Source organism: Scleropages formosus, chromosome 13 (genome assembly GCF_900964775.1).
Source record: "Scleropages formosus chromosome 13, fSclFor1.1, whole genome shotgun sequence".
Classification (NCBI taxonomy): Eukaryota; Metazoa; Chordata; class Actinopteri; order Osteoglossiformes; family Osteoglossidae; genus Scleropages; species Scleropages formosus.
This window is the reverse complement of record NC_041818.1, coordinates 9,689,905-9,710,316: the sequence shown is the minus strand read 5'-3', so window position 1 is coordinate 9,710,316 and position 20,412 is coordinate 9,689,905. Positions and strand designations below refer to the sequence as shown.

The 20,412-nt window shown below is 45.4% G+C and overlaps 1 protein-coding gene across 2 annotated transcripts; it reads right to left on the bottom strand.

Moving 5' to 3' along the window:
* Window positions 1-1,148: 1,148 nt before the first annotated feature.
* On the bottom strand, window positions 1,149-20,410 carry atg2a (autophagy related 2A). Of its 2 annotated transcripts, none has more exons than XM_018737274.2 (42): window positions 19,922-20,410; window positions 19,476-19,638; window positions 19,073-19,222; window positions 18,764-18,866; window positions 17,854-17,992; window positions 17,402-17,563; window positions 17,143-17,242; window positions 16,854-17,018; window positions 16,543-16,682; window positions 16,342-16,417; window positions 15,941-16,196; window positions 15,387-15,528; window positions 15,154-15,252; window positions 13,653-13,814; window positions 13,246-13,504; window positions 12,912-12,999; window positions 12,320-12,506; window positions 11,182-11,324; window positions 10,619-10,755; window positions 10,279-10,433; window positions 10,033-10,183; window positions 8,678-8,862; window positions 8,448-8,528; window positions 8,202-8,308; window positions 7,980-8,072; window positions 7,753-7,823; window positions 7,428-7,504; window positions 6,768-6,938; window positions 6,399-6,525; window positions 6,034-6,260; window positions 5,547-5,776; window positions 5,228-5,363; window positions 4,787-5,017; window positions 4,596-4,697; window positions 4,202-4,286; window positions 3,900-4,053; window positions 3,715-3,784; window positions 3,233-3,315; window positions 2,875-2,996; window positions 2,550-2,704; window positions 2,227-2,379; window positions 1,149-1,898 (listed from the first exon to the last, which is right to left on the bottom strand). In XM_018737274.2, the coding sequence occupies exons 1-42, from the start codon at window positions 20,090-20,092 to the stop codon at window positions 1,662-1,664; spliced, it is 6,045 nt and encodes a 2,014-aa protein (XP_018592790.2). In that variant the 5' UTR covers window positions 20,093-20,410; the 3' UTR covers window positions 1,149-1,661. The 2 variants fall into 2 exon arrangements, with proteins under 2 accessions (XP_018592790.2, XP_018592791.2); XM_018737275.2 differs by having other exon boundaries at window positions 8,678-8,859.
* Between the last annotated feature and the right edge of the window lie 2 nt (window positions 20,411-20,412).

The window sequence follows — 20,412 nt, the reverse complement described above, 5'->3', positions numbered from 1 at the left end:
TAATAGTAAAAAGAGCAGCTGAGCCATTGATCGAATAGTAGTCGACATTACTCATTACAGCCGCTACCACTTTTATACAGTAGTCTGTTTTTAGCTTTACATCCATCACGTGATCAATCAATACGTTCAATAGTTTTTTCCCCCTCAGAACAGATCAAATATTGGCACACTTCCAATTATTCAGGCAACAGCTATAACAGTAAACGGATTAAAAGCAGATACATATGCAGCTCTTCAGAACCATGTCTAAAAACTTTCTTCACTGATCCATTGTGAAAATGCCAAAGTAGATGCAAATGAGTCCATATTTAGTTTAAATGTTTTCTGTATTAATTTTTGTTTACACATTGTCTAGGTATTATACAGTTGGTTCATACAGCATATGATAATGGTAATTACAGAGCCCCACTGCCAGGCGTTAAACGCCAGCAGGCAGCCTCAGTCACACTCACACAACATGCCACCCACAGACATGCATCAGTTACCCACACACCCTTCCCTTACATGTAATACTCGTTAAACAAGGTAGGCTGAGAGCATAAAGTATCAGAGGTCAAAACCTGACACCTGGCTCCCCATGACTGACACAAACATCCATACATAAGATGAAAATAACACTTAATCATAATTACAAAAGAAAATAAGAAAGGCAGCTAATTAGCGAAGCAGAGACGAGCGTGTGTGAAGGGAGAAGAATGGGGCAGGTTAAAGTGGTAATGGCTCGGTCCATTGCTCATCTCACAGCAGTCTTCTACTGACGTAACAGCACTACACACAGTTGAGCTAGCACAGGGCATTTGCACAACTGTGATCCTGCGCGCCAACGTCACCACAACAGTGAGCCAGCTGGGACAACAGGGATCCCGTCGGACAGGAGGAAGGACAACACAAAAAAAAAAAAAAAATAAAATAAAATTGCAAAAGAATCACCTGGAGAGAAATATTACAGAGAACATTACTGAGGTTGTTCCCTATGTTAAAAGCAAGCTCATGGCACAAAGAGCGGCATGTTTCAGGCAGGGTTGTACAGTACTTGATTAAACAACACACAGGTGCACTCTGGGGTGGAGACTGACAGCTGAGACAGATCTTTCCTACATCCAGCTACACTAAAAAGCAAGGCCACTTCACTGCAGTTCTTCTATTTCCACTGCCACTGTCTGACCCCCAAAATGTGCACTGACCAGGCCATTAAGTCATTTTCAGTACAAATAGTTTCCTTAGTATGAGATCCGGCTTGGAAAGCAGTGTATGTTTTGATCATTCTGTAATGGGTAACTATGAGCAGGCTCTGCGATTTGTCATCATAAGCAGCATGGAAATGCGTTCCTTGTATGTGTCTACTGACAGACGTGTATGAATGCCGTACGATTTCAGGCAGTTACAGTTCTGTAAAAAGTGGTTGGGTGGAAGGAGCAAGGACTGCCAGTGCACGTGAACTTGTGGGGCAAGAAGTGTCATTTAAATTTGCACAACTGCTCGACACTTGGCTGCCACGGATACATTCTGGAAGCGATGTAAAACACTATCGAAATTCAGTATTTTTGCATTTAGACTCGTGTACCCTCAGATGCACTCTCTCTTGCTCTCGTTCTCTCTGTTTCTCTCTCTCATATAGCACTGATGTAGGGCAGCCTTCTTTCCCCCGAAACTTCAGCATTTCACTCCTGGTTGTCCTCTGTGCGCCATTTTAAGAAGTCCTCCTTCCGTGCATCAGGCTTGATCTGGTTCCGCATTCCCCCAAGCAAGTTTGAGGTTGCTTCCGAGGCGACTATGAGGGGGCGCACCACTGTGGGCGGAATCTGCCGCAGCACACCACCTACTGCCCCTGGCAGACCCTTTTGCTCATGACCACGGGATGCCACATCACACAGAGTCTGAGCCGTGTCAATCACTCCCTACAGGACCACGAACAAAAGGAGGGAAGAGGGGAGGGGAAAAACACATTTTTTAGGAACAAAGTAGATGCATTGAGTACACTGTAGTACACTGTGGTATTCATGAAAAGGTCTCAATCACTGCACTGAGCTGACATACCAGTTAATACCAAGAATTTCTGGCATGAGGTTATTTCAGCCACAATCAGTTTGATGCCAGTAATTATATTCACTTCTGTGTCCTTTACACAATCTTGTTTTTCACAACCAGTACACAAATTAGTGTATTGTAGGTGACTCATGGTACACAGCTGTACACATGGCTGTGCTCCTCACTCTGTGAATGTACCTCTCTCACGGTGTCATAGGCCTTGGCCACACCTTCCCTCAGGTCAGCAGGCTGGGCGGCTCGGCGAGGGCGGGAGCTCACGCGGCCGTCTGCAATGCAGCGAGTGAGAGGGGGCGTCGGGGACAGGATGTCGTACACTGTCTCCGCAGTTGCCTGCAGGGTGGGGGGATAAAAAGAGGGAAGAAAAAGAGTAGAAGAGAAGATCTACATGCAAATCTACATTATTATATCTCACCTGGAACCCCTGTGCGTTGATAGTACGTACATCCACCAAGGCCTGTAGACATCCTCAAGTTTGACAGGCTACATATATCTAAACGTACCTGTATGGCCTGCACTAGTCTGTTGCTGAGCTCCAGGGCGGCCGAGGCAGTGGACGTGCCAAAAGAGGCTGCCCCCCGCTGGATCCCACGAATGATGCGCCCATCCTTCCTGTACTGTTCAATGGGCATCCAGAACAGGTCTCTCACACCATGGACTGGACATAAAAATGGTGGAAATAAAGAGGGAGTCAAAGAAAATTTCAGTCTCAGAAGGTCAAGCACTGATCTGTGAAACCTCCACAGGTCCCAGAAATCCCATTATCTGAGTTACAAAAGGCCCCGAGAGCTTAAAGCCTTCCTAGTTTCACCCTCAGTGCATACTCACAAAGCTGAACGACAGAGTGCATTGGGCCTACTCCTCCCAGAATCCCTGGCAACTGGTTCTTCCTGATGTCGGTTAACCATTCATTGACAGCATACTGAATTACTTTGTCCACGCCCAACAATCTGAACAACAGACAAGCCAATTCATATCAGGAAATATTGTTTTCTATTTTAATATCCTTTTGTATCCAATTGTATTGGTCAGGATTGGAAAAAAAAAAAAAAAACAGGACCAATATAATTATTTTAAAAGTATTTCAAAGACTTCTACAGAATAGATTTAGGCTCTGCTCCAACAAATGAGAAAATTATGGCAGATTTAAGAAATGGATGCAAGAAAAGCGGCCTAAGACTCATACCCATGGCGACAGCACAGCCGCTTCAATTTGAGCTCTGAACAATTAAGTTGGGCCAGGCCGATCAGGATACCTGCAAATGTACCCTGAAAACAAACACAAATCATTTCTTTAAAAATTTGGATAATTCTTGGGGCATGAAACCCATGCAACAAACAAACGTCAAATCACTTAAAAAGTTATGCTCCATTACATTCACCTAAATAAATTTTTCTGTACTGGGTGCATATTTCCATGTAAATACTTTCTATGCCACCAGATATGTTAATCAAAAAACATTAAGAACACAATTTCTTCCACCACCACAATTTAATTTTTTTTTAAAATATCACTCTGTATATTGCATTTACATTATTATTCTCTTAACAGTAAAAAAGCTGCGTTTCATATTTCCACTATCTATTCAGGCAAAGTTTGGTCACAATGTGGAAGTGAAAAATACTGTGTGTTACCCTGCAGTGACGACCTGTACTTTAATCTTTTACCTGCTCAATGACCACATGCTTGCCATGGTAATCAAGCCAGATGGGAACCTCCGAGGTGAAGCGGAACTCCCTTTTGAAGGAGATGAAGAGGAGGTTATTGAATGACCACATTAACCATCCATTTCTGTCTTTCACACTTTCTGACATGGTTACATTACTGTCCATCTGCAGTTTCTTGGCCTTACCGGAAGTAGATAGGCTGATCAGCAGAAGAGGAGGAGCCAGCAGAGGAAGAGCTGTGCTCACTATAGGTAGTCTCCATGGAAGCACTGAGATCTGCCCCAAGGCTGGAACCTGGATCTGCCTCTCCTGAGGACTTCTGGGATCCATCGGCTTTGACTGGATGTGTGGAGGAACCAGTACCCCCCAAGGGAGCCAAATAAAGGTTAGAAAGGGGTACGCTGGATCCGTAAAAGAAATGTAAATACCCCTTACTCCTATTGCATTGAAGAAACTGTTTTGAACACCTGAGAGCAATTAATCTCACCTTCAGTTGCTGGATCAACAGGCATGTAGGGGTTGACACCAGCAGCCAGGCTGCTAAAAAAGTCCTTCAGGAAGAACAATGCGTCCTGGCAAACAGAGAGGTCAGAAAGTACTTCTAGTGCCTCAATCACATGTGCTTCTGCTGTATGCTTGGTTTCAGAACTTATTCGTAGTAACGTGATGTATTTTTTTGGGTCTGAACGAGATGTTCTGGAAGCACTGAAGATGCTCTCGGAATAGCGTTCCCAGAGTCTATTTCACAGTTACTTTAAGTCTGCCACTGTATATCCCTGAGACAAATCAGTTATGATAAGTAAAATCTGATGGGGACAGGACCAGCCCTTCCCCATTGTTTCTGTTCGTTACAGTAAGCAGTAGCTCAACATTAGACGTACCTGGTCAATGTTGAGACGAAGGGGCAGCAAGCTGACCCTCAGGCAACACTCTGGACCGCCAAGGCCTGACTCAGGGCAAACCTGCAGGGCCTTCACTGTGAGCTGGGAGGCAAGGAGTAAGTTTACGTGATGGAACATGAGACAAACACTGGGAAGATTTCAAATACACGGACTGCCAACATTGCCCTTACCATATTAGAGTGTGCTCTGCGGGGCATGCTCTCACTGGTGTACAGGTAGAGGAACTTGTTGATCTGAGAGGTCGCCAGCCGATCCCGCACTTCCAGCTCCTGAACAATGAAGACCTGCCTGGACAGGGGCTGTTCGCCAATGCCAGAGTCGCCTGACCCACCTCCTTCTACTTCTTGACTAGTGGTAGCAGTGGGTATCACCACAGGATAGGATTCATGCTGGAAACTGACCTGGGAAGGGGATAAGGAACAGGGCCCTCAGAGGACATAATCTCCATCTATGGCTAGCCACTTCTCTGGGTTGCAAAAGCAGGCTACCAAGGTTTATCTACAAATAAAAGCCAGCTGTAGTCAGATCTAAGCTTTCTCCAAGTCTAAAAAAGTGGTGAAGCTAATGTAAAAAGTGCCCCTTCACCTCCCCGCTCTTCCCCACACACTAACCTTAGTGAGCTGGATCTCCATGAGCAGGCTGTGCTGTCGCCCACTGCCACCTACCCAGCGCCATGAGTTCTGCGGTCGGGGAGGAGCAGTGGAGCGGGATGGAGAGCCCCAGACTCCAGGAGGGGCAGGGCGTCCCCTGAGAAAAGGAGGAAGTAAAGAACAGGAGACGACTATAAATTGATAGATTTGCTTTCATTTCCATAATTATGGAATTTGTACTGCAACGATGAAGGAAGAGTAACGTAGCGTTCTTTCCACCTGAGATATTCTTGCCATGTTTGTCGTGCAAAGTCTGAGGTCATGTGTTGGTCCTGAGTACCTGTGACTGTGTTGCGCATGGGCAGAGATGGGCTTGCCCCCAAAGTCTTTGCCTCCATACAAGTGCCACACCACAGACACTTCCCGCAGCACCACCCGGCTTTGAGGCACGGGAAAGCGGGAGGGGGCTCGAAGTAGGTCTGAACTTCCTCGGGGGCGAGAAAAGTACCCATCCTTCACAAGAACAGGGCCAGGACACAGCACTGTCACTACTGGTTCCCCATCCCTAGGCTATAGAAAACAGAGTGACCGCAAGGTGAAAAGATATACTTGAAAGAACATTAATATTTGATTGGTGAAACAGAAAAAAAGCTGTAAAACATCAATTCATGTTCAAATATCACAGCCAAGTGTAGTATTAAAACCTTGGGGGGAGGAATTATTCAGTAATTTTTAAAGATATTAATACTAATGGTTGCTTTTTTAAGACTGATATAGTTGGTAAGTTCATATATCATCTTTAGCCAGTGCTTTTAAAGACAACTCACAGGTATTCCCATTCCAGGGGCCTCCAGGATACAGAAGTCATCGTTGTCTGTGGAGCTCTCGGATCCTGCCTCTGATCCAATATCACACTGCAACTCACTGGTCGCAGCAACCAGTCCATCAAATTCTTGTTCTTCCCCTTCTGGAACAGAGGGATGGTGCTTGGAAACCTCTCCAGGAAACAGGTATACTGAGACAGGAGAGCCACGCTGCACGAATGCTTGAGAGCCTAGAGACCACACACAGTATGTATTTAGATCAGCATCCAAACAATTAAACTATGCAACAAGGATTCAACTATATTTACACACAAATTACACCATACAAATTCATTTTATAGCCTTAAGTTTAATGCCACTGGTCTCACCAGAATCCACTTCCTCTTCCCGTTGACTCTTCTCCGTGTCAATCAAAGCATCAGTGAGATCATACTGGTTGATTTCAGCGGTCTCGGCAGGAAGGCAAGGCGGCACAGTGGCTGGGCTTTCTGACAGCTACAAACACAAATATAAAACACAAACTCAACACCAAAAAACTGATGCATGAGAAAAGATCATTTACATTGTCAGCCTGTTAATGCGTACTGCTTCTGCAATACCGTTTACATATAACATTTCAGTAATATTTTGTATCCATCATAGCTTCTGTCATTAACATGCTGCTGTCACTGTAGCGAAATAACACAAAGGGACAAGAAACATTAGCGAGTTTGATCAGAAAATAAGTAACATCTCACTGGAAGTTTCTGTCCGGCAATTTCAGTTGGCGAGGGGTGCCGAGGAGGCGGTTGCAGGTCACCACGGGACACAAGGTATTGCAGCAGGTTGAGCAGGGCAGCGCAGGAATCTGCACAGGTGTGCAGGTGGACCACATTGTTGGAGCAGCGCAGCTCAAAGAGGGGCTGTGTCTGAGAAAGGAATAAATCCTTTTGCGATGCTCTGTACTTAAGTTATCAGCAGATCATCAGTTATATTTACAGATGCAAAACATTCCACGTGCGCAATGCATGCATTTTACAGTGCTGTGACTACTAACCTCACAAGTCCATCTCTGCAATCAGTGTGTCAATGAGATGAAACTGGTTGCCCATGTCCCTCACAACAGAAGAGTAAAAAGGCTTGGACCCTACATTAGCTACAGCCTGCAACATACTGTAACTCTACAAACTGTAATTTAATGTCCCAAACTTGGACTTGCTGAATCGCAGTATGGTGCTTGAAACCATCTTGAAGCATTCCTACCCCAGCTGCTACCATCACCAATCCAAAAATGTGTTCAAATGAAGTGCACCTCTGACAGTTGCGTTCTGGGGAAATCTTCCCGTATGCACGAACTTGGTACTGTTCTGACTAAAAAGCATCTATTGACTGACAAGCAAGGTCTTCAAGTAACTCACCAATTTCCCAGAATCACTGCCTTTCCAGGTGGTGATAGCCAGCTCTAGTAGATCAATGTCCACCACACAAACATAGTCTGGAGGATGGAGACAGAAAAGCCTGTCACTAGAAACAATTTGCACACACAGAAGCAGTCTGATTCTGGAGCCTGGTTTCTCGGAGTTAACACGGATGAAGACAGTGTTCTGCGTAGAAGTGCAATGCCTCAAAAATGCTCACACTGAAGCACCGCCATGAAAACAGTGAGAAAAGAAAGCATGGGTGTTCAGACTATCATGCATCCATGAGGTGATTCCCACCATACAGATGGGAGGCAGGTCCTACCTCGTCTAAGGTCCACAGCATCACTCTCACACTTGTCTGACAGGTACAGAGCGGAGTCATCAAGAATAAACCTGTTAGATGCGAGCAGAATAATTTTCTTTCGAATTAATCACTACACACTCACTGAATGTGCAAAGTAGTATTAAAAGCACATATAGGAATGGTCACACATTTTTTATTGTTATGCAATGAACTTCATTCTGCAGAAGAAGAAACTTTAGCCCAACCTAAGGTGAAAGGTCGCGGTATCCACAATTATGTTGCTGGAGAGAGAGAAGGACTCCGCTGTGAATAGTACACGTAATGGAAGATACAGAGGTCTGGAAGAGAGTAAGAGGAAAACAGGCCATTCTCATTCAAACTGCTCCTCTATTTCTGCACTGTTTTATTTCATAGATGATGCTCTGCTAATGTCACGCATCTTAACAAGCACCATGTTGATATGCTACCTGTAGTCAACAGCGCATGTAGCCAAATGAGTGTGGAGGACGGTGATGACAACGGGTGGGGTGTATCCAAGGATGGGATCATCGATCACATCCAGGAAGTCGACCAACTGCCAATAACATTGCAGCGAGAGTCATTATACTGAATCAATCCTGACTGGCTAGAACTGCTAGAAATGATAAAAGGATAACTGGGAATGCAATCACACAGTCATTCTATAGAATAATGTTCAAAAGCACTGCGAGTACCTGTTCATGCCAGCTGTGATTGGTTAATGCCATGTGATGTCGCAGTGTGGCTCCCTGGAGCCGAAGAGCAACCAAGAACTCCTAAAATGATATTTGGAGAGTGTGTTCTGTTTGGAGGTGAAACAATTACAAAATAACACCTTCTCATTGACAGGGCATCAAATTTCATAGTTCCCTTCTCATTAATAGCAGTCCTTCATGATATAAGATGACAAACCCAATTAACTCACCTTTACATTTTTCTGGAGGTCCAGGGTAATTTTGATGGCTGTTGACAACATTTGCATCCCAGCCTCCCTGCCCCCCACATTGCTAACCCCAGCCTCTGTGGGGTAAATGGTGGAGTTCAAGCATTGTGGTGGTAAGAAGCCTGGAATCTCCAATCTCGCAGGGATAGGGGAGTCGGGAACTACTGCTGCAGAGAGAAAAGCATAATTCTTAATGTGAGCCACCTGTAGTGGGATTTTTGCAATTATCCAAATGACCATAATAACCAGAGACGGACTGGGAGTAAAAAACGGCCCTGGATTTTCCCCCAAATAGGCCCCACCACAACTACAAACAGCCGCTACCATCTCACAATATTACAGCAGTCGATGCATCGCATTTATGGCAAATAACATCACAAAACCCATGGTGATTGAAATAAATTTATTATTGTATGAACTAAAATACTTGAAATCTACATAAAGAGCAGAACGCAAAAGTGTATAATATGACATATAATAATAAACATAAACCTAGAATCTATAAACCTGAAACAACAGAACTATTCTACAATTTGAGTATTCATATGTCTGTGTGTGTGTGTGTCTGAACAAGCAAATGAATACATATAAGCTGATTTCAGATAAGTCTCAGTATAACATCTGTCACTTAATATTAAACCAATCCTAAATTACTTTTAGATTACTTATATATTCTTATAACACTTTGAATGTTATGGAAAGCAAACACATTGTTTTAGGTTTATTTTCAAACAAAATGGTTGTCTGCGTGATGTTACCTCAATCTTGGGGAGAATTATAGCCTATGTTTTGCTATAATTTCAGCTGTAGATAACGTGAGAACACCTGATTGTGCAAACTGACACGTAGCACCATAAGAACTGTTAAATTCTGTTTGTTTTCATGCGAGTTTGTGACCAGTTCGTGGGCAAAAACAGGATGAATGGGTGTGAATTTGGATATTGGCTGGGTTAGCCTGTATGCCACGATCAAAATAATATCGTTTTGACGTCTACTCTGTCTGTCATGCTGCAGCCAAGCTGAGTGAGAGTGACCATGTGTGCACAAATTATTTGCAAACTCGCTCATTATCATGTTACATGTTAATCGGAGCAATCACCTTGGGCTACTTCATTTACTCTATTTTCTAACTCAGTAGCAATGTGACACTTTTTCTTTGATGATGAACCAGCCAGGCTGACGGCCGTTGGATGGACGGCCGTTCTGGACTTCTCCAGAAAGTCCAGATGGCCAGTCTGCCCCTGATAATAACTGGAAAACAGCTAAGCACCTTTTTGACACAGATGATTTGTTTAAAAAGATAAATTAAAGAGTCACCAAGTTCAGTCTTTCCCCACCTTTGTGGTACAGCTCCACTTTCTTGCTTTCCAGACACAGGAAGTTGAGGTAGGGATTGCCCTGATGCTGTGTCACACTGAAAATCTTGCCCCCTTTCACGTCTAGCACCAGCTCACCATGGCAATGTTCCACTGGACGGCCAGTCTCCCCCTTAAGGACAAGTTCTAGTGGTCAAATACTGAGGAAAGACATTTGAACAAACACAAATGGTTCTTAAAACAGTCAATCAGCCATCTATTGCTCACCTTGCTATCTGTCATGACTTGTACACGCCCCTTGCCTATGTTAATTGTGAGGGCAAGGAGACTTTGGGCGGGTCCTGATCGTGGCTCCACCCCCTTGTGCCTTAGAGTCTCCCTGGCAGTGAGGAACTGAGCATCCTCTTCCTCTGAATCGGAATCTGAGGGAAAAGACAACTTGTACTTGAGTCCGAAAAGCTAAAAAGCAGTACACCAGCAAGACAACACCGTGAAAATCTTGCGAGATGACAACGCAAAGTGAAAACATACAGCAGTTTGCTACGACAGACATACCGATGAAGCAGAAGTCACATTACAATTACGCTGTGATGAAAGAATGACCCACCCAGCCTAAAAGCAGACTTGCAGAGCCGAAATTCGTCATCCTGGGATCCGGCATGTTGACGAGAGGGGCTGCGGGACCCCGAGGAAGCAGGGGGTGTTGGAGGGGTCGGTTCCCACATCAGTAAATCATTATTGATCCTGCAATGGTTAAGATAACCCAGACAAGAATATTACGGCTTAATTGTATGACAGAAAGCTGCAAAATAGCAACTTGATACTGGTGTTGCACTGTCTATGACTCTGAAATGTTCAGACTAGGCAACTCACACCTCTGTAACTTTAGTGATGTCAATTAAAGGCCATTACATGAAAATGTGACTGTAACCTGGTATGCTAGGCAGGAAAGCAAGTATGACTCATGCTTTCAAACCACTAAGCACAAATACAGTTACTACAGAGATACAGAAACTGTTACCATCGCTGCCTGTGCAATGGTTACTCAAATATACTGTATTTAGTAAACTAGTACGTGACATAACTAGTACAACACATTCAGTGATCAGTGATCGTGGTGCTGAGTTGTGAATCGGGGCAGCCATTATTACAGACCAGCATCAAAGTTACCTGTTGTACAAACTCTGGTAGGCCTCCTTGCTGGGCAGTAGCACGATGGCCAATGGCATGGTGATGTCCACTACACACTGACTTTGAGACACACACTGCCACTGGAACTCCTGCATCTCCACTGGGTCTGCTGGGATCACCATCTTTATGATGAAAAGGGCAGAGAAAGTACCATGGTGCTCATGTTTTCAAGGCAATGTCACGTTCCCTATAACATCAATAAACTATTTTTGACACATAACAGAAGCTTGGTTTGTAGCAGGCCCTAACACATAGCTAAACTGTCCAAGCATCTGCTAAATGAATAAATGTACATGTCAATAACGGGCGTAGGCATCTCTCCCACCCCAATTCAGCAAGTCACGGACGGCAAGGAGGAAGACGACCCCTCCCCTGGTAAGCAGGGCTCACTCGTGGACGTATCTGGGTGCTTTGAGTGCCCCGGCCAGAGTATTTACAACAGCGTAAGAAAGCCTACTAACGAATCCAGGCACAGAGCTAGAGCTAGACCAGGGTGTTGGTGATCACCAGCGGTTCTTCAATCCTTTAGTTTTCCCCTCACGAATCACACAAAATTGACTAATACCTAACTTATGCATAAAAATAAGAAATAAAAGCATCACTTAAAAAAAAAAAAGATTTGCCTTAAAGCATAGACATCAACTGCGCATCAACTCAGACCCAGAAGTATGGTCTGAGGAGGATCATGATGATAGAGATGCGAAACTTCACTGACTAGCTCAAACCTAGTGGATGGAGAAGCCAGAAGTCTTTTGAAAAAACACAGGACAGAGCCTATTATTTGTGGTCACTGTATGTTGGTGCATCAGATGATGCTTTGGCAAGTGTTTATAACTGGTATGAATGCCTAAATACTTCTTTTCAAAACATTCTTATCAACAAAGAGTTACTCAAAAGTTCTTGAACTGAGGACAAACTATATAACATCTATTGTTCTTCACTAGACGTAGGAACAAACATTTACAGATTTCTTTGCAACACAAAATGTCACACGCAGTCTATAGTCTTTGCTACTTAGACTTAAGCTAACAGTCACATCTCACTTGTAGGCATGACAGTGAATAAAAATAGGTAACACGAGAGCAAACAGCTGAATGGAGAGATGTGCAGGGTATACCTCCTCAGTCTCAAACATGGTGCGGTTGGATGAGAAAGGCGAGCTCTCCCTCTCCCTCAGCTCACATGGGCTCTCCATCGACATGGAACCCAAGTCCCCATCCAGGCCTAGGCCAGCTGGTCCTGACCCATCTCCCCACCGAGGCCTTACAACCTCCCCAGCACAGCAATTCACTCTCACAGAGATCCTGCAAAGGGAAGCTGGACTGAATAATACTTCCTTTCAGAATTAGCAGTCGCTACATGTAATGTCATGAATAACGTCATTGCAGTAACAACAAAACTAGTGGGACAGCCACAGATCTGAATCACACAACAACACAACATACACTAAGCAACAATTTAAACATTTGGCAACACTGTCACAGCTGATGACACAACAGAGGGCCTAAAAAAACCATCACTGACTTTCATGGTTACCTTCCACCACATAATGGTGATTTTACTACCATACGGATTTCTGTGCATATGCCCACGGACATACACACCTAGTCACTGTCAACTGTAGAGCTTCCTCTTTAGTTCAAAGATGTTTTATCCGCCTATGAATAAATGCTGCAACCATATCACAGACACAACATACACAAACAGACCTGGGTATGCTGTCTGGGTCTTGGGAGTCTGGGTTCTTCTGGACTCGGATGCAGGGAAAGGAGCTGCCCTCCCAACCCTCATACACTCCTGGATGGAAGAATGGAAATAGGCAGGGAAATGGAATAATTAAAAGCCGCTCTTTTGTCTCAAGTTTTTATATTTTGCTGTACCACCCAAAATGCATGACAAACCACAGAATCAATGTACTACAGCATGAGCGAATAGAGACTTGGTACTTAACAGGATATTGCAGGCTGCTTTCGAGGTCGGAGGTCAGTATTGCCAAACAGATTGAGCCACCATTTACAAACCCCATGCAGAAGAGCCACTCACCATGCAGGTCACTGAAGCTAGCCTCAAACAGCTGAGTCATGCGTGCGACACCAGCAGATTCTGGTTCAGGGTCTGGCCCCAGGTGCGTGTGCAGCTCTACATGGGAGAGTTCCAGGCTCAAGGTTTCGGTCCGTACGGCCCGCTGGCTGGGGGGTCGACGCTGGCCTGCAGGTCGCAGGTCTGGGATGGGGAAGCGGATCTTCAAAACTGCATGCGGGGAAAGTACTGTCAGAGAAGACCGGAAATCACAGGTCTGAGCCTGTAAGAAAAAGCAAAGGGGAAACATTAAGAATGCACAGTATACATGCTAATTACATTATGATTTAAGGCAGATAAATTTCAGTTCCGAGCTATACTCTGTTGAGATCAAAATGCTGCACGACTCAGCCTTCCTGTGCTATAGAGACCTGAGTGTGAACATGGCCCTCCGACTGGGAGACTCCCAAGGTGAATGCCTGAGTCAGCCGGTCCAGTCTGTTCAACATATCCAGGTCCAGCTCTGTGGTCAGCTCCCCCAGCTCCACCCGCAGAGTGCTGTCACATCGAACAAACCGCTGCTTTGCCCCACTCTACAGCATAGTACGTATCACACACAGACACAGAGGGAAATCTCAGACACAGGTTTACAGACAAATATGTACATATAAATAAATCTAAAATCTAAAACATAGATACAATGGGTGTGTCATGGAGAATTGCTATATCTGTTAAGACCACAATATATCTGTAAAGGCATTCTGAAGGAAAGAATTTAAGAAAAATAGCTGAAAAATGCCTTACTGTCACTGAATCAGCAGCAAAAAATTAACTGCTAACTTGAATTATTGAAATTAGTCCATCTATGGGACAGAAATAATTGAAGTTTTAATTTTTATGTTACATAAATTCACAATTATGAATTTTCCAAAAATGGGCATGCAATCCCCCCAAAACTGAATATATTATGTCCTTTATATAAAGAGCCCCATTCTTTGCATGGGTTTTCTCCAGGTGCTCTAGCTTTCTCTCATTGTCCTAAGGCATCTGTGTTAGGTAGACTGACTCAAAATTACCCATAATGCGTGAATGTCGCTACCCCGATCGACTGGTGTCCCGTGCAGGGAATACCCTGACTAGCCTTGCACCCTGTGCTGCTTGAAGTCTCCAGACCTGGACAAGCAGTTAACAAAATTCTGTGTGTGTGTGTGTGGAGAGAGAATATAAAATTTATCCTGCCAAGCCTGGTGCCCTATGCTTCAGGATCACTGCAACTCTGCATTAGATAAGTGCTTACACATAATAAATAATTTAAAAATAGATATCAAGTACATCTCTTCAAACCAAAAGTTTTAAATACAGCAACATTTATTTTATGCAACTTCTAAAAGAAAAGCAGAGATCTTAAGTCTCAGGAAGCATGAAGAAAGCTCCATAGCCACCCTCAGAGAATTTGGTCAAGCCTGGAAGCAATTACTCATTTATTTAATTGTGTGAGTCAACAGTAAAATCTCATATTTGGTAAAGTAGCCTTTTTCTTGTCTTTTAGTTGACAAAGTTCAGAGAGTTTAAGCCTGGGACTTTTGTTGTTCCAGATATAAGCATCTAAAAACCTAGGTTTTTTTATTTTTTTTTTAAATACACTGACAAGTAGCAGGAAATATTTTGGAGTGGGTAATAGCAGATAATGGCAAAACATTCACCTGGACAACATTAATTGTACCAAATGTTGAAATGGGTAGAGGGTCCCTAGGCCAGATCCTCTACAATATGGAGCAATTCAGGTTAAGTACCTTAACTCAAGGGTTCTACAGGCAGAAGGTGCCATTCAAACCTGGGTCTATCCATCTTAAAAAGATAATTTAAGAATGTGTGCACATGTCAATATCATATTTTGATCCACTGACACCCGTAACACAGATGCTCAGTTACCTTGCGGTGATGTTTCTCCGTCAGATTGTAGTGTAAGAGAGCGCAGGGTCTGGCTGTAGCTCCCAGGGTGAATGTGCTATGTCTCTGAAACTGCAGTAGCTACAACATGAGAAAGTGTGAGAGAAAGAATGGTTATATTCTTTGCAGTGTATGCTCTGCACTGTCTAATTACAGTTAGGAGTACTGTAAGCTGGAGAAGTCCTACAGTCCCCTTGGTGCATGATCAGGAGTACCTCAGTATACTGGGGAGCCCCAGGACCCCACACACACTCCAGCAGCTCCAACCTGCTGAAGGATAGGTCGGAGGTCACCTCCCGAACATGGCGGCCCGCACTGCGCATTTCATACGAGACCTGCACCGCTGTTCCTGTCAGTCTGACCAAGAGAGATGGGAGGCATGTCATCCACTCCACAGTGCAGAACAACAAAGCTCATACCAGCACCAGGGGTGTATAGTACAGAAGTGCACAAGGGTGGGGGACAGGTCTTAAAGAAAGAGGAATGCATGTTCACGGCAATCATTTTCTTCCAGTTCAGTCTATTATCGTTACTACTACTTGTATCATCATGAGAAATAGTATCAGAAATATGACTCATTTTGGAGAAATCAGACAAGTGTTACAGCTCAGATGAATTCCCCATATGGTCCCAAGGAACCAATGCATACATGGATGCATAATAGTGCAAAGCAGGTGAAGGAGTTCACTCATGTAGCTGCATTCTGGTACAGGTATTATATCAAATGTAAAGAGCAATTCTGAAGTGAGAAGCAGCGGCTTTGGAGCACCTGAGATGGGAGTGAGGACAAGCTTTAGCAAAATTCTGCCTCAGGTGATCAAAGTCCCTTCCACTGAACATGGCATCCTTGAAGTAGGCCAGTTCCCTAAAGAAATCCTGGGACACCTCTCCCAGTGAGGGCTGCTCCCCAGCAGGGGCAGTGGGGGGCTCCTCTTCCAGCAGTGTTACAGTGACCCCACCCAGAGACAGGCGGAGCAAAGCATCCGGCTTGAGGGGTTCAGACTGGGTGCGCTGTGAGGATCGACCTGCAACGGCAAGCAACAGTAAGACACAAACACACAGATATCACATCTGAAGTTCGGCAGGCAGCGCACTGGCAAAAAGCAGCTCACAGATGCTTCAGAGGTCAGCACTTCCAATCAGCCTGTGTGCCATATGTGTTTCAGGTACCTGTGGTCCGGATGCTAGGAGGGAGACTGGACAGTGTTCCTGGCACAGGGTAACGTCTAGGGCAGTTCATCATCAGCTGAGGGAAGAAAGATGCAAAGATGCATGCAGATACATGGTTACAGCAGGGTTAAAAACACACACACACACACACACACACACACACACACACACACACACACACACACACACAGAGATCCTCACCCCAGAGGACAGCGAGTTGGGCAGTGCTAGGCTCTGCTGGCTGTGCAGGGAAGACTCCATGTCACTGTCTGACAACTCACTGCCTGAGCGAGCTGACATCACACTGCTGCTCATGCCTGCCCCCATGGAGTAGAACATCTCTGCAACAGGCACGTAAACTGACCGTCAGTCATGGGCAGAAGAACTCGAGCGCCCCTCACTTCTTTATTGCAATGGACAACGGGAAGCAGCCATGATATGCCATTAATGAAACTGCTGCCTTGGTCTAAGTACTGGACCACATGTCTCCTTTATTTGCCCTTGCTCCTCACCTCCATTCTCTACGCTGTTCATGAAGGCCTCCCTTTCTGCTTCCTCTTCCTCTCTTGCTCGCTGCCCCACTTCAGCATTCAGCTGTTTGCTAAGATCTTCCTCAATCAGCCGCAGGTCATCTGATCCTAGGGGACGACTATGGGTCTTTTCCACACCATGAGGCTCTGCGGTAATAACAGAAAAGAGATGATATGGAGAAGACAAAAACAATGCAGGGTGGTACACTGTGGAAAGAGTGGGGAGATGGCAGATGTGTGCGCGGAGGCAAGATAATAAGGAACAGAATACCTGTGTCAATGCAGAGCATTGACAGCATATCCATAAGGTGAGTAATCTGGTCTGGTGAGAGCAGTAGGTGCAGACAGCCCACCTTCCCATCCAGCTCCAACTGAGGAAGGGGCAAAAGAGTGAAACTGGTGATCAAAAAAAACATGACAAAGGAGCAAATATTTAAAAAACACATTCAAAGGAAGACTGTGAAAGAAAAACCTAGTAAGGCAAGTACAGAAGCCATACGGTCAGGCTGACAATACAGTCTTACGTGTACCTTGGGCCCAGGCAGTGCATCGTTCTGCTTGATCTTCACAGTGGTCTCCATGGAGCCAGAGCAGCTCCCAATCAGAATGGGGGACTGCACAGGCACTGTGGGGGCGTCAAGGTGTCCTGCCGAAGGTGACGACTCGCTGTCACTACCTGGTTCAGGCCCATCCTGGAAAAAAGCCACACCAACAACACTTACCACCATGGTTCTAAAACCACATAAGTTGCAGGTCCCTTGGCTACTCTGTCCAGTCATCCAGTCAAATCACCACTGAACATTTGGAATTGGTACAAGAAATATATCAAGTAAACAGAGCTTATGTTCAGATGGCAACAAACACCTTTCAGCCTCGTATTCATGCAAAGAGTAAGCTTCGTCCATAATTGAAAGGCTCAATAGGCAGACAAGCATGGGGGCTCACAGTCCTTGTGCTCCTTGCACCCAGGGATCTGACTTACCTGAGCCCCTACAGTGTTCTCATAAAACAGTTGGACGGCACTGAGCTGCAAGATCTTATGAAGGATAGCGGGGGGCTGGTGGATGTCCACAGGCACAGTCTGGCTGGAGTCACGCACTGCCTCATCACAGTAGTCAAGCCTGTCATGCAACATACAGCGAGAGAGGGAAGCTGTAGGGGTGACCTCCATGTGATGTGTCCCTCATTACATGTTCTTACACACACAGTAGAATCAACAGTAACTCTAAACCAAAGGGGAGCAGAAAATATACGGATGTTGTTTCCCAGCACTCGAAGTGACCAGTTGCAAGTAATCAGACATTAGTCAGACTATAACTATACAGTGCAAGTCAGTCAGTATCCTGAATTCTGACATAAAATAAACCACCTAAACTTGCCACAAGACAAAGAGGGATGACATTACACCTTTCCACCTTTGTCTTTAGAATCACAGGACTTTGTTTCATCACAGAAACTGCAGATATAGGACTGAAGCCATGCTGGTGACATTCAAGCAGTCAAATAAATATAAAAATGAGCGACTGTACACTAAATAAACTCCTTACATTCCTATTAGTGTGGGGAAAAAATTGTGCCGTTAATGTGAATGATTTTAAACATTTTTATCACTGCATGAATAAAACTGTGAAAACCCATAAAGAGAACAAACACAAATTCAGTTACAATGACACTTTAGTAAAGGAGTAAGCTACTTGCTAAAATTACAATTTATACTACACAGTAGATCTTGGCACTGTTAAAAGTCTACAATTGATATCTTCCCTTTCAAAAAAAAACTGATAAACCCTGTTTCCTTTTAACCTGTGACAGCAAACTTGAAAACCTTCCTGCTAATGAAAAGCTCTGATTTGGTGCAGTATGTCCAAACACACACATACAGACAAACTCACCGTTTAATGTGTACCTCCAAGGCAATACCAGTTTTTAGTCCCAGAGGTTGGTGCTCAATTCGGACAATGGTGTCCAGGAAGGTGACTTTAATTCGACGCAACACTGCACATAACAAGTGGGAATGTGAATAAGACGTACCTACAGCTGGTGCATCCCTATACAAAGAGAGTTTTGGCGACTGAAGCGGTTAGACGCCATCTCCCTGCTGCTTTAATTTACAATAACGATCATCATTATTGAGCAGTCTAAACTAAATAATATCAGGAAAGTAAACAGCGATCCCAAGACAAACTGGCTTTCAGTCTCACCAGTCTCAATGGTCTGTGCAAACATCTCCAACCCTTCTAGAGGAGCGGGCGGCTCTTCGGACGCCTCGGGAGGGTCCTTCAGGCACTCCTGGGCCAGTTGCATGCTGGAGGTCATACATGATGACCAGCCTTGGGAATCCCAGCCCCCACCTACACAAGATTTCACGTAATTAGCCTAGCATCACACCGCCAGCTACGGGACCGCCAACACGCGAAGAACAAGAGTAGATCTTACAGTTCCGCTGAAACAGTAATCTAATTCACGGCTGCGTGACGTGACCATCACGTCGCAAAATGTGTTACTTGGCATCAGAGCCTGCGATCATTTGTGGGACACGCGACGTGACCCGAACACACAGCAGAACATTTTCACACAGCCTGGCTCTTCTCGTTTATGGCTTACTGGTCCTGCACTTGGGCCGACACGTGAGCTGCAGACCGGTGACAACCAGGGTGCAGTGGTCAGTGACGAGGGCCGCCCAGGGGATGGTCACGGCGATGCTGCTCACGAAGCCATCCACCATCTCGAGGGGAGCTCCCACCGACTCCAGAAGGTCATTCACCGCCTGGAGGAGAAAGACATGAGGCGATGGACACGCACACAAGGGGGAAGGAGACGTATAGGAGACAGGGACAGAGAGGTCAGCTGGGGTCTCTTCCTCAGGTCAAGCCAGGTTCACTGAACCAGCTGCAGACTAAGCCTTAGCCTTAGTTAGTGATCAGGCAGTTCCAGTTGTGGAGCACGAGTCTCCCACAGACACAGCTTCCTCGACGGACACAACAGGGACACGGCGCACGATGGAGACAGAGTCTCTACCGTTCGGACTCGGAGCGGCCCCTACTACTTACCCACACGTCGAGGTGGATGTCCCGGAGCAGCCCGCTGCCGCTGTACAGGTCCACGCTGAGCTGCTCCAGACTCAGCCGCTCCTGCAGGAAGTGGCCCAGATAGTGCTGCAGGAGGTACCGACAGGCCCGCTTCTTGATGGAGCCCGACCAGGGGAAGAGCCAGCGGGACATGGGGCCGGGGAGAGCGGGGCCAGGGAGTGAAGAGGCGGCGGAGGAGGAGGAAGACAGGCACGAGAGCAACTCTCCGGGAACCGCATAACAAACGGCCGGTGCTGAAGAGAGAAACGGACACGAACCGTCCACTTTCACCTCCGTCCCACAGGGAAAAATTCAACAGCCGCGTCGTGTGAGGGAAGGCCGAGGACCCAGGTTCGCTTTGCAGGCCGTTGTAGTCGTTTTCGGTTGCCTTTTTTATTTCTGTATTGCGCAAAACTGCCGAACCCGAACGATGACTCCGCTTCCGATTCTCTTCTCGGGTTGTTTATTGTTTT

Bases quoted from the DNA above. Each gene is read 5' to 3' on its own strand.
- atg2a (XM_018737274.2), bottom strand. From the start codon at position 20,092: ATGTCCCGCTGGCTCTTCCCCTGGTCGGGCTCCATCAAGAAGCGGGCC. The intron at 13,000-13,245 runs GTGAGTGGCTCT...TCTTCCATCCAG, and splicing joins TAGCTTCAGTGACCTGCATG to GAGTGTATGAGGGTTGGGAG. The intron at 1,899-2,226 runs GTACATTCACAG...GTGGTCCTGTAG, and splicing joins CCTATGACACCGTGAGAGAG to GGAGTGATTGACACGGCTCA.